Source organism: Sphaeramia orbicularis, chromosome 5 (assembly GCF_902148855.1).
Source record: "Sphaeramia orbicularis chromosome 5, fSphaOr1.1, whole genome shotgun sequence".
NCBI lineage: Eukaryota > Metazoa > Chordata > Actinopteri > Kurtiformes > Apogonidae > Sphaeramia > Sphaeramia orbicularis.
Genome location: NC_043961.1, coordinates 53,395,725 through 53,413,188, shown reverse-complemented (window position 1 = coordinate 53,413,188; position 17,464 = coordinate 53,395,725). Strand labels below are relative to the sequence as shown.

The 17,464-nt window shown below is 38.0% G+C and overlaps 1 protein-coding gene across 2 annotated transcripts in view; it reads left to right on the top strand.

Moving 5' to 3' along the window:
* Positions 1–10,161, top strand: part of phc2b (polyhomeotic homolog 2b (Drosophila)) — a 65,836-nt gene extending 55,675 nt beyond the window's left edge. For both annotated transcript variants that reach the window (XM_030133684.1, XM_030133683.1), the window contains 4 exons: positions 2,225–2,336; positions 2,417–2,531; positions 4,519–4,843; positions 8,175–10,161. In XM_030133684.1, coding sequence (XP_029989544.1) covers positions 2,225–2,336; positions 2,417–2,531; positions 4,519–4,843; positions 8,175–8,329 — 707 coding nt within the window. In that variant the 3' untranslated portion in view covers positions 8,330–10,161. The remainder of the gene's footprint in view (positions 1–2,224; positions 2,337–2,416; positions 2,532–4,518; positions 4,844–8,174) is intronic.
* The last annotated feature ends 7,303 nt before the right edge of the window (positions 10,162–17,464 follow it).

Sequence of the window (17,464 nt, the reverse complement as noted above, 5' to 3'; positions counted from 1 at the left end):
GTGTTTATATAAATATTTATGTAAGTAATTAGAATTAAAAATTAATGTTGAGTTAATAATGTGTAAATACTCATCTGCATAATATGATAATTTCATACCAGCTTTTACAACTTTGCAAAAATACTGGGGGTGTGTGCAAGTCGGGTGCACACCGGGTCGGTATTGATAAACATAATGACCGCTCACCGGTGTCTCTGATTCATGTCACTCCGCAAATAGTCCATTCATTTGTCACGATGAAAGCAGAGCTCCACCATAGAGCCTCCATTCGGTGCAGAAGTTTATCTGATGTGTTCTGAGAATTTTGGACATGTGGTAGGTAGGGATGTTACGATATGAAAATTCCATATCACAGTTATTGTGACCAAAAATATCACTGTTATCATTATTATCGTGATATTGTTGAAATCGTGCTCAAAATGTTCAAAAAGTACTTATACACACACTGAAATAATTTAACCAAGTTGTATTTTGAAAATTAAAAATAAATAAATAAATAAGTAAATAAATAAAATTAAATAATAGCCACAATGTACTTTCTGTTGGCAGAAACTTTAAAGTATGAACATGATGAACATGTAAACAATAAAATTTACAAATGTGCATCAAAGACGTCACTTTATGGCCACTGTTTGACCATTTTCCATATCAACTTTGAGTTGTGTGAGTTTCTTCAGAGTTTTTTCAGAGAGAGAGAGAGAGAGAGAGAGAGAGAGAGAGAGAGAGAGAGAGAGAGAGAGAGAGAGAGAGAGAGAGAGAGAGAGAGAGAGAGAGAGAGAGAGAGAGAGAGAGAGAGAGAGAGAGAGAGAGAGAGAGAGAGAGAGAGAGAGAGAGAGAGAGAGAGAGAGAGAGAGAGAGACACGCTGGAGTGCTGCTGCTTCTCCAGGAAATGAGCAGTACCATTAGTTTTCAAAGTCCGGTAATCATACATGGTTATCATGATAATTAGAATTTAAGCAGTATTACTAACCATCAGGAATTTTACTGCGGTTTATTGTTATACTGGTAATTGTTACATCCCTAGTGGTAGGGATGTAACGGTACTCGGGAAAATACCAAGCTGTTCGGTCCACCCTGCACAGGAGACTCCGCCCTTATGGACTTGCAGGTTTTTAGTTTTGCAATTGATTTTGCATTGGCGCTTTATATTCTGCTTTACAGGCCACTGAGCGTGTGTGCCTGTCCAGGCAAGCGAAAGCCCTCTCTCTCTCTCTCTCGCTCTGTCTCTCTCTCTCTCACGACATGCATGTGAGCTTGCAGTGCAGGGTAGCCCCGCCCCTCAGTGAGAGACAGCGGACAGAGAAGCGGCTTTAAACTCCATACACATACAATACCGTGACACGTTATTACAAGGAAATGTGTATGGTAGATAACCGTGGTATTTTTATACTGCCGTTTTCTTTCACATCCCTACACAGAACAGAAATTTATTTATTTTTTCAACAAGGCAAAAAGGTCAGGGGCTCAAGCACACTTTGGGCTCTATGTATGCACGTGCCTGTTTTATACGACTGTACACAAGTAGTCAAGGAATAAGAAAGGGTTATTGTTCATTACAGAAAGTATTTTATTCAGTACATTGATTATAATTTGTTCCTACTGTGAAATTCAGTTTTTGCTTACAAGCAAAATACAAATATAACTTTGGGAGAAAAAAAGAACAGTTCTCTTTTTGCACAAAACATGTACCGAAACTCAACTGAAACCGTGGCCCAAAAACCGCGGTACGGACCGTATTGTGGACTACCTGTACCATCGCACCCCTAGTAGGTGCGCCATATATTTTCCTGCTTTTTTGTCCTTTGCCAATCACACCTATGTTTATCATATGTTGAAGTTCTTTGGTCCTGCTTAGAAAACAAAAGGTGCACAGATCTAACTCAGTATGGCTACAGAACCCAAAACTTGACATTTCTGCTTTATTTTCCCAAGAGGGATCATATATTGTCCTTCATAAATTAATATTTTTTAAAATGTACATCGCCTACACTTGTAAAACAGTGGACAAAGTCAAGAAAATGGGAAATATTAAATATGAAGCTGTTCTTGAAACTGTCAAAGTTTTGGGCTGTGGGTGGTTTGACACAGAGTGACCTGCTCAGTAACTCATGAATGTGTAGAATATGCTGTTTGCTGAAGCCCTTTTCAGCTTTTATATTTTAGTAAAGTCCACTTTAGCCTTTAGCGCTGCTTGTTGACGTGTGTGCTGTTTTATATTTAACAGAAAAGGAACAAGAACAAGAGCCTAGGCTGACGTGTGAATACTGCGGATGGGTCGACTTTGCGTACACGTTCAAGGGCTCGAAAAGATTCTGCTCCATGGCTTGTGCGAAGAGGTACATTCACTCCGGGTTTTATTTCATTATCAGTGAAGCAATTAGCTGCATGAATGTAATAATGAAGCTTTTGTGAACAGGTACAATGTGAGCTGTACGAAGCGGATGGGCCGTTTCCGTCCAGAGAGGAGTAAACCGACGAACCGCTGGCGTCGGAGGTCTCAGGGTCGACCCAGTATCGAGGCTAAGAAGCAGGTACAGAAGCAGACTCCCCCACACCTCTTCAATGTCATAAATGTCATCATCAGGGTTCGCAGCTCACACCAGATACTGCTTTCACCACACATTTTACACCCTGCTCTTTTCACGCCTCATGCTTTTTAATGAACTTCATCATTTGTGCCAGTGTTTTATCTAGCTCTGCCGGTTAAGGGTCATTAACTACTTGATGGTGTAGTTGAACCTTTATCGGTGGCCAATAGGAATGGAAAAACATCTCTAATGGAGGTTTTTTTTTCTTCATCCTGCACAAGTTGTCTGGACATCTACAACTGGATATGCTGCATTTACTTAACATTCAGCAATGACACTTTAATATAGGACTTCTAGGCGATCTGTCAGCAGTAGCAGGAGCTTTTCTTCACTGGAAATATTTAAAACGTATAAGATGAAACAAGATAATCCTTTATTAGTCTGACAGTGGGGACATTTAAAGCGTTACAGCAGCAAAGACTGATGCTGGCCAGTGTTCAGTGATGTGAATATTCCAAACAAACAAGTAGATGTTTGCTATCCAGCACCAAACTGTTATAAAATAAATGGTTGATGTCAGATGTTTACACAGAAATATGGCAGCAGAATCCAATTTGGTGTGTGTTCTGTCTCCAGACAAGTGATGTGAGTGGTGCAGATGATGCAGAGAGATTAAACCATTAAAGTATTTATTTCCAGTCCCTACAGAGAGGGCTGTTTGGCTGTTTAATACCTTGTTACATTCCTGAAAATTTCACTTTCCTTCTGTAGAGTTAGGAGTCCACACTCCAAATGTGCAACAAAGTGTGGATTTTACTCACTAAATGTTCAAATCTGAGACGTTATGCTCAATCTTACTGTTAATGTCGACATCAGAAACAGTCATTAACTTATAATGGAATATAATGTGGTCTTAGAAATAGTGACTCTGCTGAATTCCCAGTTTTGGTAAAATCATCCTGTGATCACATACTCTAAGGACATACTTGTAATTATGAGAGGGAGTTCCACTACAAAGTCCTCTAGACTAGAGTAGGCATTAAATGTTTATGTATAGTAAAACTGGAAACAGAAAGATTAAAATATAGTATAAAAAGGAAAATAAAAAAAGCCAAGATGTAATTACTTAATAGTTCACACACTAATATAGTAAAGTGGTACATATTTACAGTTGAGACAAATGGATAAAGTAAATGACAAACACAACCTCAGGTACCCTGTGGTTCACCTATCGAAGTATAAACCACATAGATAGAGCTGCAACTGATTAATCGATTAGGTGCTTGAAGCGAATGCAAAAATTCACAATTCGATTAATCGACTGAAATTGAAGGGAAATATTCTATTGCAGTCTTCCTGAATTGAAGCTTCTTTGTGCGTCACAATAAGCGTCCGTGTGAAACACAACAGTGGAACCAATGTTTAACAGCAGAGAAATGAAGGAAACAAAGCTTTGATTCAGGAGAATTGTGGTTGAATGATTTTTTCGGATCACTTTGAGTCGATTAATCGGTTGCAGCTCTACACACAGACATAGGTCTTACTGCAGCAGCCTGGTTTCCATTCTCACCTCAGCCCATCCCCCACCCCCCTTTTACCGTCTCTTCACTTGATCTATCAAATAAAACGAAATACCTCAAAGTTATACCTGACATCTTTTATTCACATATATGATTATTTTATGGCCTTGAACATTCTTTTGGGGCTGATTGCCAGAATGTGTTACGTAACATCTTGGGAATGGGGCCTTAGACCTCCAGTGGGGGGTGCTTTTGTTCTACTTTTGGACCTGGTGGTGAGGTTTCTAGTCCTGAAGCCTTAGTACTTTGACAAATGTTGGAGACACTGGTATCGATCCAGCTCTCTGGGGGGTTATTACAGCTGTACAGTATAAATCTTACTTATTGCTTCTTTAATGTTTGCTGAGGTTAACACAATGTCCCAGTAGGCTTTTACTGAAGAACCATCCATTTGACTTTTTTCCCTTCAGAAGCTGTCTCCGTCACCCCAGCAGACTCAGGGGGGTTCAGTATCGTCCCCCCATCCCTCTCAGCCCAGTCAGGAGGAGTCCAGCCCCTGCTCTGACATGTCCAGCTACGAGGAGCCGCCATCTCCGCTGTCTGCAGCCAGCTCCGGCCCCCCGGCTCCGGCCCCCGACCCGGCTCAGGTCCCCGTCCACCGGCAGCCGAGCAGGGCGTCGGATCAGGACGGCTGCGCCGGCAGGGACGCACCAGCACTGGGTCAGCACTTCTTACCCAACGACCCCACCAAGTGGAATGTGGAAGAAGTTTATGAGTTCATTCGTTCACTGCCAGGTCAGTGGTGTAAACAGAACCATCCGCCCACTCATCAACAGCTGCTCTGACACTCTTTAAAAAGTCTAAAATTTATCAATCCCAGTTCTATGTCATGTTATGAAGGTTACATGACCTACTATGATGCGTTAACTTCAGTCTCCCTTAGGATGTTGAGTGAAACTTTCTTTGATCACACTAGAGCTGCACGATTAATGGAATTAAATAACAAAACGCCTCTAATTTGTTGGTGCAGTACATGAGTGAGTAACTTTAAAGGGGTCATATTTTGCTAAACCCACTTTTATTAGTCTTTGGTACATTTATTTGTGTATTTGGACCCTAATAGTTCAAAATGTTTGAACTTGAACCCTCCAGATGCTGCAAAGCTATCTTTATTTTCATTTTGGCAAAAATCCAGTGGATTTCTACAACCTGTTTTAATTCCTTCTTAATTTGTTGCGTCTAGAACTAGTTGTGTCACGACATTTGCACAAATAAGGTCGAGACTTCAGACAAACATTTCTCAGAGTACAGAGAAACAGGACAGAGCAGCTCAGTCAACAACCTGGAGGGGGTGGGATGTGAAGTGGCTCATTTGCATTTAAACGGCCAGCGCTCAAAATGACCTTTCTCATGTCATTATTCAGAAGTAGGGTTGAAGATGAGCCTATGGAGTTTGAATTAATGAAGAATTCAGACCCAAGCATAGAATTTACAGTTTATGTAGACCACAGGAAAATGTTTTAGAAAGCATAATTCCATTAAAAAAAGCTAAATATGTCCCCTTTAAGTGACACTGAGGAGTGCTATAAAAAAGTTTTAGTTTGGGGGAAAAAAAATACACATTACAAAATATAAAACTATTATTTTTCAATCAGATGACACTGTAAAACTCCAAAACCAAATTAACATGAATCCAATAACAATGTGTGCAAACTGTTCAGCTACTTCTAGAAATAATAAGAGATAGAGGATATATAAAGATAGAAGGGCTACACAACTTGCTGAGCCTTATGGTCATATTATGATTACTGTGGATCAGTATGAATCTATCTGCTGGGTTATCAAGGGAAATGCTCAGATTACTGTATAGAATTAGCATTTTTTCCAAATTTTAGCATAAACAAGTGTTAAAACACGATGAATGTAGTCATTTTCATTTGTAAATATGTCTCTCCTTAATGCTACTGACTGATGAGAAGTCCTTTGGTATTATATAATTGCACAGGCTATTGTGAGGGCAATTCCATTAATTCCGTTATAAGATAGTTTGCGATAATGTTACTGTACATAACTTTGATTTGTAGTGAGTTCAACAGATGTCTTGACAATAGTTCCATTTAGTGCGTAGTGAATGTAACAACTCTGACCTAAACTGCAGTAACATTTGAGGGCCTATTGTCAGAGGGTCACATACTGTACGTCTGGTATAAAACCCATCAGTAAACACCGGCTGCTACCCAGTATTATTCTGTACTCTCCTTTCGTATACGTATGCAGTCTGCATATGAAATCAGTCCTCAAGTGCATTCATAATGGTCTCAAAGTAATAATGGACTGGATTTCTATAGCGCTTTTCAAGGCACCCAAAGCGCTTTATAATATTGATCCATTATTCAATCTCACACACACACAGACACACACAGCTGGTGGTATGCTACATCTGTGGTCCAATCTGTGCCAAACGGACGCTCTGACTGCCAGTGTGAGTGACACTGGCAAGGACACAATGGCCCATGACTAGGACAGAGCGAGATTCGAACCACCAACCCTCCGGTTATTGGACGACCTGCCATAACCTGTTGGCGCCCACGCAAACTCTGATGTAACGTTAGCCACTTTTACAGAGATCCCAGAAAAAATGTGAGATGGTGATCCCACCTTTTTTTCCACCATTGACCGTTTTCCCACACGGCCCAACGTCACACCTTGGTTGCCGAACGAGAGGTGTTCCTTTTACATAGTGTTCTGCAGTCATGACTCCACCTTTATCACGGCTCTGTTACTACCTTCAGAGGCGTTACAGAGCCGCGATAAAGGTGGGACCAGCTGATCCACCATTTCGTTTACACAGACGTTGTTCCGGAATAAAAGTGAAATATTCCCTTAACAGAAGTGCTAGGGCTGCACGATATTGGAAAAAACTGACATTGCGATTTTTTTTTTAACCCTGCGAATATATATTGCGATATGAAAAAATACTCAGGAGGATATAATGGCTGTGTGGTGTCGATGTAAATGGTCAAACAAATTAGTTGTGTTTCCTCTCATTGTGGCGGCAGGTGGAAGGCACTGTCGCCACAGAACATGTGTTTCAGTATCAACCTTCTTGTAGCTGAAATAATTCCAGATAACTGGCACTGCTTTTCTTTTTGGCACCAAGTCTTCATTTTCAGTGATTTTCTGTAGCTCATTTTTCAACGTTGTTACCAGTGAGACACTCCATGTGCAGGAGCGTGGTCTGCTTCGGCAAACTGATTAAGAACGATTGTGATTGGCGGATTGCTGCGCACAGTGTGTGTCAGGTACCCAGGTTGAAATTAGATGAGAACACAATGAGTTCATTTGCCTCCTACATTGCAGGACCTGCGATGTGACTATTGCACACACGTACATTGCGATGACAATATTCAAACGATATATTGTGCAGCTCTAAGAAGTGCTGTGTAAAAGGGGCTATTGTGGTAAATCCAGATTTCATCTGATAAACCCAGTGTTTTTCAACCTTGGGGTCGGGACCCCATGTGGGGTCGCCTGGAATTCAAATGGGGTCACCTGAAATTTCTAGTAATTGCTAAAGAAAACCCCCAAAAAAACCTACAAATGAAAAATGTATGGAGAGCTGAGAGAGACAATCCCAATACATAAAAGACATGACAAACTCTGAGTCTTGAAACTGCAGCACTGTGGTTCTGTTTATCTGTCAAATGTTCATTGTGGTCGGTTTCAGATGCTGCAGCTCTTTCATAATTCATAGGTTGAGTTCTTGTTTGTTCAGTATTAATTGTCAGCCTTGTAAATCCAAGCTGGACTGACTGTACATATCCTGACCAAGGAAAATAAAATTCTCACTTTGTGCAGTAATCTACACCTGGCTTTTCTGCCTCCGCCCATAATAATATACATTATATAGACTAAATGCCATCTAAAATTAACATTTATTTGCAACATGGTACAGCAAATTATAACATGATCAAAAACAAATTAATTGTAACAAACAAAAAAGGCTCTGTTTTGAATGTCTGGAGTCGCCAGAAATTTGTGATGTTAAAATTGGGTCACGAGTTAAAAAAAAATAAAGGTTGAGAACCACCGGATTAACCGCTGTCCTTCCTCTCTGTCTATGCAGGTTGTCAGGAGATAGCGGATGAGTTTCGTTCTCAGGAGATCGACGGACAGGCTTTGCTGCTGTTAAAGGAGGACCACCTCATGAGCACCATGAACATTAAACTGGGACCTGCGCTTAAGATCTTTGCACGCATAAACATGCTCAAAGACTCCTAGCAGGAAGGCCTGTCATACGTTTGGAGCACACGCGCATTGATCCGAGGGCACTGACGTGTATTTGTACATCTGAATGAGGAGCGAACACGCCGTCACAGCACTGACCACACAGATGACCGACCGACTGCACCCAGACCGACGCCTTCTGCCGCCCACACCTGGACCGAGTCGCACTTAAACCGGACCGCTCTCAATCCATACGCGTGTTATCTCTGCAGCCACGTGAACATTCAGAAATCATTTGGCTAATGAGGGTTTAACTGAGCACTTAAATGACACCAACCATCAGAGAACAGGAAGGTGTTTACACCCACTCACAGGAGAGATGATGCAGGCGGCGACTGAAGTTAAATCTGTAGAAGAGCCACAGTATCAGATGTGCCAAATGAGTCTATATTCAGATTCTGTTTTCACCTGGTGCCAAATTCACAAAGAGTCTTATCTCACCACCGGGGATTTCTCTCAAGTGGTGCTGAGACGCATCCTCAAAGAAGCCGGGAGCAGTTTTTGGTCGGTTTAAGGGGCTCCTCTTGACCGCCTCAAACTTATCTCTGTTTTAGAAGCTCCATTTAGCGCTAAAATGTGAATTACTTTCAGATCAAAAATTTAGCAGTCCTTATGTTGGGACGGACAGGCACAGCGACTTAGAGACTACTTTTAGCCTGAGGATGCTTTGTGAATGTGGTATTTAAATGAGATCTTTATGCGGAGGAGAGTGGAGCGTTCACTAAGCACAGAGGTCTCCTTATTCCACCTCTGTCTGCTGTTTCAGGCTATCAGTCAAAAAGCTAAAAAAAAATGTTTTAATGAAATGCGCAAATGTCATCATCAGGGTTAACACATCTGCATACAGACTTAAAGATGATACTGGTTCAGAACTCAAATCACGAACGTAAACAGGCGAGAGGATGGAGCTGTTGAACTGTGCTACTGTAGGTCGGGTCATACTGTAACAGACGTCACTAAATTGAGGCATTAGGACAAAGTATGATACAAGTCTGAATTTATTCAAATTATTATGTTAATTGGCTTGTTTTTGTACAGTTTTGTTAGTGTGTGAATGAGAGCAGACCAGTTGTGCTTGTGTGTCTGGGAACGGAAGATTGCATTCATTAATTTGCTCATTTTTATTCAGTAGGTGCTCCTTTTTGCCTTTTCTCACAATAAGACTCTCACAGCTCTCGCATACAAAGCACGAATGCAGACGAACCGTTTAAGCAGCTTCTTTTGTAACATCGATTTTCTTTTTTTTTTCTTTTCATGAGGAACTCTGGTTTTCTCCTGCAGATTTGGACCGCTTAGAAATGGATTTTTTTTCCCAGCTTTTTCGAAGTGATTTACTAAAATATCTATTGATTTCTCGTCTTGATTCTTTTTTTTCAGACACTACATTATCCAAGGTACAGTTTGGATATGCTGCTCTCTTCACACAATCTGCTTTTTGGCACTTAATTACTTTTTTTTTTTTTTGCTTTTGATAGTATAAGACACTCCACCTGAAGCATAAAATGGTATTTGTGCAGTAATGCAAAGAAGTTTATATGTACATAGTAACTCAAGTGAGGAAACTGTCCATTTTTAAGTTATCTTTTATTTTAAAACAGAAATTTAATGGTGTTTAATATTTTGAAATATGCAAATGTATAAATGACATGGTTTGGGAGTTATTTCATGTTTTGTTTTGGTTTTTTTTTGTAATGGAAATATGATCATATCTATTTGTTTGTGCCTGTGATGAAAGGTCGACTTTTTTAGATAATGCTTTGTTAAATGCTTGTATTTATCGAAACAGTTTGTTACACATTTTGCAGGTATAAATAATTTGCAATACAGTTATGTCTCGACTCATTTACTCTCAACTCTTTAAAAATTTAAGGTCACTGTTGTTATTTAGGGATGGTATTACACGGTATATTTTACCTCCAATACGCCAAAGCCTGGAAAGTGACAGTGCTTGTCAAATACACTGATATGCAGTTGCTTTCATATTCTATGCAGTACTGTGCAAAACCTTTAGCTTTGTTGTTGTTGTTGTTTTTTTCAGGTTTGCATATTATTCATATTTATTTATTATTCTCTTGTCTTCAGGTACATGAAAATAGAGGAAATATGTGCACAGCCTTTAAAGACACAAAACTGAACTAATCAGGTTCTAAAGTCACTATTTGGTGTGACCCCATAACAGAAAAACAGCACAAAGTCAAATATCTGACATTTGTTGAATGAAACTTGGTGCAAAACGTCAGAAACTTAATGCAACAAGTGGTGCCAGGCACAACAAACCCCGCCCCCCCACATATTTTGCTCATTATGAGTAAACTAGCACATTGACCCGTGGGAATCCACAGGTTCTAGAAACAGCAGAGTTGATAAAATGCGGAGCAGAGCTAAGCTTACTGGTGTAATACAGTTTACTGAAAAATACACTCAACAAAAATATAAACGCACCACTTTTGTTTTTGCTCCCATTTTTCATGAGCTGAACTCAAAGATCTAAAACTTTTTCTGTGTACACACAAGGTTTATTTCTCTCAAATATTGTTCACAAATCTGTCTAAATTTGTGTTAGTGAACACTTCTTCTTTGCTGAGATAATCCATCCACCTTACAGGTGTGGCATATCAAGATGCTGATTAGACAGCAGGATTTTTGCACAGGTGTGCCTTAGGCTGGCCACAATAAAAGGCCACTCCAAAATGTGCAGTTTTATCACACAGCACAATACCACAGATGTCACAAGTTTTGAGGGAATATGCAATTGGCATGCTGACTTCAGGAATCTCCACCAGAGCTTTTGCCTGTGAATTGAATGTTCATTTCTCTACCATAAACCATCTCCAAAGCTGTTTCAGAGAATTCATGAAGAAGACTGTGCGAGGAAAATGGTGGTCACACCAAATACTGACTGGTTTTCTGACCCCCCTGGACCACCCAATACAGTAAAAGTGCACATTTTAGAGTGGCCTTTTATTGTGGCCAGCCTAAGTCACACCTGTGCAATAATCCTGCTGTCTAATCAGCATCTTGATATGCCACACCTGTGAGGTGGATGGATTATCTCAGCAAAGGACAAAGGAGAAGTGCTCACTAACAGATTTAGACAAATTTATGAACAATATTTGAGAGAAATAGGCCTTTGGTGTACATAGAAAAAGTTTTAGATCTTTGAGTTCAGCTCATGAAAAATGGGAGCAAAAACAAAAGTGGTGCGTTTATATTTTTGTTGAGTGTATAATGGCCCTCATTTGGTTTTGTATTGAAATCAAAAGTAACAGATACGAACACATTCATAGGAGGGGGACGTTAACGAACCTGGTTCTCCTGTCGTGTCTTGGTGTTTCGGTTGATCTGGATCCAGCCCTCCCCCCATTCCTGGCTGTGAATGGGCTCCTCTGCAGGCCACCTGTCAACCCATTGTCATTTTAGAAACTAATAATCAAAAGTATTGGTCGCATCAATGTGCAGTTTTCACCTGTCTGATCCTTGACCCAAAATATACAAGTACTCCAAAAGGCAAAGGCTAGCTCTGTCCAGTTTTTCAGTTATAAAGCTGATACAGATACATGCACATACGCACACAGAGGCCGCTTGGCTTTTATAATATTGATAGGAAGAATTTAAACTCCTTTAGCCCTATCGGCCTGCCCGCTGGCCTAAAAAATTATATTAATATTCATCTACTGTAAAAATATAATAAATCTGGACAATGGATGTTTTTTTCAACTTTTGCTCAAAGTTTAGACCCTAATGTTAAAGCAAGTACATCAAAAGTGTATTTTAGTGCAAACTTTAATGTTCAAACATGTTTTTTAATCTTTGTGGGGTGAAATATACGCTATTAAAAATCTCCGACACGAACAATTTATGCATATCATCATCAATCCAGCCGAAAAAAAAAACAGGCGAGGATAAAAAAAATTCTAATTTCTCTTTTAGTTTGTTACAGTTTACTCAGGCATAGTAATAGATGCAATATTTTAGACAATGGGAATAGATTCTGTGAGGTCTCTAAATGTCCATAGACACCAAGAACATCCATATGAACCTTATTATTGTGAAGTAATTCTTCATTTACTTTGAGTATGTCTTTTTAGGCGTTTTTCCCCTGAAAATATGGTCAGGGTTAAACAGGTTAAAAAAAATCATAAATAAATCTGAACTTTGACCTACCTTTCCCAAAATGTACTGGCATCTATTCTGGGTCACTGGTAACCCCAGTTTAGTATGAATTCAACCGATATTTTTGCTGCTAAAGTGTTAAACAAACAAACCTAACCAAAAATAAAACCCCTTGCCTCCCCTTCAGAGGGCAGGGTAATAAATCTCATATTATCTGAGGGTTAAACATGTTAAGTGCAAAGGGATGTCAGGCTAAACACAACCACTTTGTTTTTTAGAAGCTGTTTTTCCTGCTGTACATATATCCATTATTTTTATACAGCGACTGTGAAATGCATATGTGTGATCATTAGAACATTAGAACAATAACCGTCAAGTTGACATAGGACCTTTGCTCAGTACTGTATTCTTTAATTTAACCAGATGAAGTCCCCATTGAGATTAACAATAAGCAAAGCAAGGCAAATTTGTCTGTATAGCACAATTCATACACAGGGCAATTCACAGTGCTAAACAAAAATGGAAGAGAGACAAGTTATAAACAAAACATAATCAATAAAACATCAGTAATAATTAAAAATAAAGTAAAAGAGAAAAAACACAGAAAACAATCAATAAAACATCAATAATAAAGTAAAAGAGAAAAAAAACAAACATAATCAATAAAACATCAATAATAATCAATTAAAATAAAGTAAAAGAGAAAAAACCCACAAACATAATCAATAAAACATCAATAATAATCAATTAAAGTAAAAGAGAAAAAACCCACAAACACAATCAATAAAACATCAATAATAATCAATTAAAATAAAGTAAAAGAGAAAAAACCCACAAACATAATCAATAAAACATCAATAATAATCAAAGTAAAAGAGAAGAGGTCAGATAGAACCCTTTCAGCCGTTTTCAGCCTGGACTTAAACATAGTCCGAGTAGAGGCCTGTCTCACTGTTCCAGAGTTTAGCTCATGGAACTGAAACGCAGCTTCACCCTGTTTAGTTCTGACTCTGGACACCAGCAAAAGACCAGTCCCTGAGGTTCTCAGGGTCTGAGATGGTTCAGATGAGACCAACATGTCACAGATGTACTTTGGTGCTAGACCATGGACAGACTTCTACAAGAGCAGAGCTGTTTTAAAGTCTATTCTCTGAGCGACAGGAGGCCAGTGCACAGACCTGAGCACAGGACTAATATGGTCGTACTTCCTGGTTCTAGACAGGACCCGAGCACCAGCGTTCTGGATGGACTTGGAGAGTCCAGTGAGAAGGCTGTTACAGTAGTCTAACCTGCTGGAGGTAAATGCATGGAAAAGTCTGTCTGAGTCTGGTTTAGACAGTAAACCTTTGATTCTGGCAATGTTTTTGAGATGGTTCCAAGAGTTATATATAGTCGTGGGAAAAATTATTAGACCATAAAAAGTCATCATAAACAATGGTTATGCAATCAAGTACTAACTCCTGTGTGTATCATGTGACTAAAACAGACAGAAAACAAAACATGGAATGTCTAAAAGCACTGTTTTTGTCAGTACAAAGCCATAGATATTCATGGAAGACCTGAAGTGATTTTGGTTATTATCAAGAAAACATGAAAAATGGATAGATATCAGCTCTGAAATTAAACTCTTATGAGCTATTTTTTGTTGTTATCATCATATTTGTCCAAACAAATGTACCTTTAGTTATACCAGGCATTAAAATGAACAAGAAATTGAAAAAAAAACAAGGGTGGTCTAATAATTTTTTTCCGTGACTGTATAATATATTTTCCAAGAGTGACAGTGACCTAAAGAAAGATAGATGTAGTTACAATGATACATCAGGATCAAACAACTTTCATACAATACAAATAAATAAATACAGTATCTCATTATATCTAATAAAGGTTCAAGAGTGTCAAATTTAGAAACAATCATATTAAGTAATCGTAGTGTTTCTCAATACACAAATTCGATTAGATGAGACTTTACTGATCCCACAATGGAGAAACTCAATGGTCAAGGCAACAACAGAATCAGGTGCATGCATAAAGATAGTGCAAAAGACAAACAATATTTAAGTTAATTTAAGTTTATACTTCTTCCTACTCCTTTTCAACCATGCAATATTCAGACTTGTATGTGCTTGAAGATAGATTCTGTCCATTTAAATGTTATTTTTTTGTCTTAATTTGCTTTGTTTTGTTTTATTTTTCTTTGCATGTTTGAAATAAATAAATCAATCAAATATAAACACAAATAATAACAGGTATATCATAAAAGATAAAGCATTATAAATAGAGAAACCTGAAACAAAATGTCTTATCTTTTCTGTAGTCAGTAATGGACATAACTTTAACCCAGTTTATAATTCTACTCATTCACAATGTAACTTTACGCACTCAGTTGGTGGGTTGTATGTCCAGTGATACTTTTTTTTTTTTTTTTTCACTTATAACTTTACAAAATGCTAGAAATAGTAAAACACAAACTAAAAGGAAAGAATTATACTTGCAAATAGTAAAAATTGCCAATTTATAATAACTGGAAATTAGTTTAGGGTGCTCAGTTTTAATTTAGATTATAAGCATACATTTCCTAAAAAATTACTACATGTCTAGAAACAATTAAGCAATATTTAACATTTTGCATAACTACAGTAATTACAATAACTGCTTAACCCTTTATTGGGCAGGTGACTATTTTTGATCATTTCCACACATTACAAGACAGTGGCAGCACCAGTTCCAATGAGAGCAGTGAGTCAACAGTCTAAGGTCCAATGTGGTCTCCAGGGTCTGGAAGGTCCACCTCTGCATAAACAGTGAGTGGACCTGCTTTGTTTAGGTACCATGAAGTAATGGTACTAATGTAAGGAATGATGTTCAAAGGGACCATGTGGATGTGGACAGGTGTCTGGAACAGCACTTATGTTGGTCTGATGTTCTAAAATACATGTTCCTTTACACCTTACATGTGTTTAACTTTTATATCAGCTAAAATTTACTTAGGGGGTCAAATGAGTGGCCATTTTTGTCAAAAAAAAAAAAAAAAAAGAAAGTTGTAAGAAATGCATAGAACTGTGATGAAATAATGCTAATACATTTGTGCACAGACTACTGATATTATTTGACAGTGGAAGCTATATTTTCAGAAATATTGGATTTTGAATGGCACGCGTATGTGAAAACTTTTACTGGTGGACAGACGTGACATTACCCATGATGATCTGGTCAGTACCAGTACTTTATTAGTAATAAACTTATATACTTACTATTGCTAATTATCCTCTTATTCATAAATGTTAGTATTGTGGATCTAAAACAATAACAGCTGACACAAAAACACAAAATGTGGCACTGGACGGATGTGACATGGTTGTTACAGATCCCATCATACTGATGCTCGGCAGCCATGTCACTGTTTCCACAAATGATCCCTGAGCAAAAACTAGGATCCTAATTATTTATTGCATAGTTTATCATCATACTAAAGAGTAAATAACAATATAGAATTGTTATTTCTTTATAAAAATGCTTATTATTAGAAAACTGTTGATTTAAAAAGTGACGTGTGACATTCTTAATGTATGTATTGGCGTAACATAAGCAGGATGGATCAGCACCATACTCCATATTGCAACCTGTACAAATAAAACATGTGATATGTGGGATATAATCTTATAAGAAAAACTGGGGAATCTAAAAGAACAGAATATTTGTTTTTCACGTAAATTCAGTTAAAATATAACTTGGCCATTTGTGACATGAAAATATAGCATTAATTGTGATGAAATTGGACATTTTTGACCTGAAAACATAGTTCATACCATACCATACCAACTTTATTTATAAAGCACTTTAAGAACGTTACAGCTGGCCAAAGCGCCGTACACCAAACATAAAACAAGGGATTAAATAAGTAAATAAAACTAGTGATAACACAGGGTGTTAAGTGGGCTAAGAACAACAAAATACGACCACCATAAAAACAAAGACAAATTAAAATCTGTTAAAGACAGCATAAAAAAATTAAAAAAAACAACAACATGCCACTCACTGATTAAAAGCTAATGAGAAAAAGTGCATTTTTAGACGTGATTTAAAAACAGGTAGAGACTGAGCCTGTCTAACAACTAAGGGCAACAGGTTCAACAACTTTGGGGCAACAACAGAAAAGGCACAGTCATAGTTCATATGACCATCAACATGTTGCAACAGAACTGAAATCCTGTAAATTCGCATAATTTGCATTTACCAACACAAAGTTCCTTTGGGGATTCACTTATATTGATTTCTTATCCACAAAGACATACAGGGTGGGGAAGCAAAATTTACAATGAACATTTAGTTGTTTTTTCTCAGCAGGCACTACGTCAATTGTTTTGAAACCAAACATATATTGATGTCATAATCATACCTAACACTATTATCCATACCTTTTCAGAAACTTTTGTCCATATGAGTAATCAGGAAAGCAAACGTCAAAGAGTGTGTGATTTGCTGAATGCACTCGTCACACTAAAGGAGATTTCAAAAATAGTTGGAGTGTCCATAAAGACTGTTTATAATGGAAAGAAGAGAATGACTATGAGCAAAACTATTACAAGAAAGTCTGGAAGATACTATTAAAGAAGAATGGGAGTAGTTGTCACCCGAATATTTGAGGAACACTTGCACAAGTTTCAGGAAGTGTGTGAAGGTAGTTATTGAGAAAGAAGGAGGACACATAGAATAAAAACATTTTCTATTATGTCAATTTTCTTGTGGCAAATAAATTCTCATGACTTTCAATAAACTAATTGGTCATACACTGTTTCAATCCCTGCCTCAAAATATTGTAAATGTTGCTTCCCCACCCTGTATATAAGACCTCTAAGCAAATTTTAGCTGATATGCTTCTTGGATTTTTTTGTTTGTTTGTTTCTTATAAGCAAGGAACCAAATATGGTAACTTCACAGACCTTGATTTTCTACATAACAATAAAACATTTTGGTAAAAAAAAAAAAAAAAAAAAAAAGTAATAAAGGCTTGTT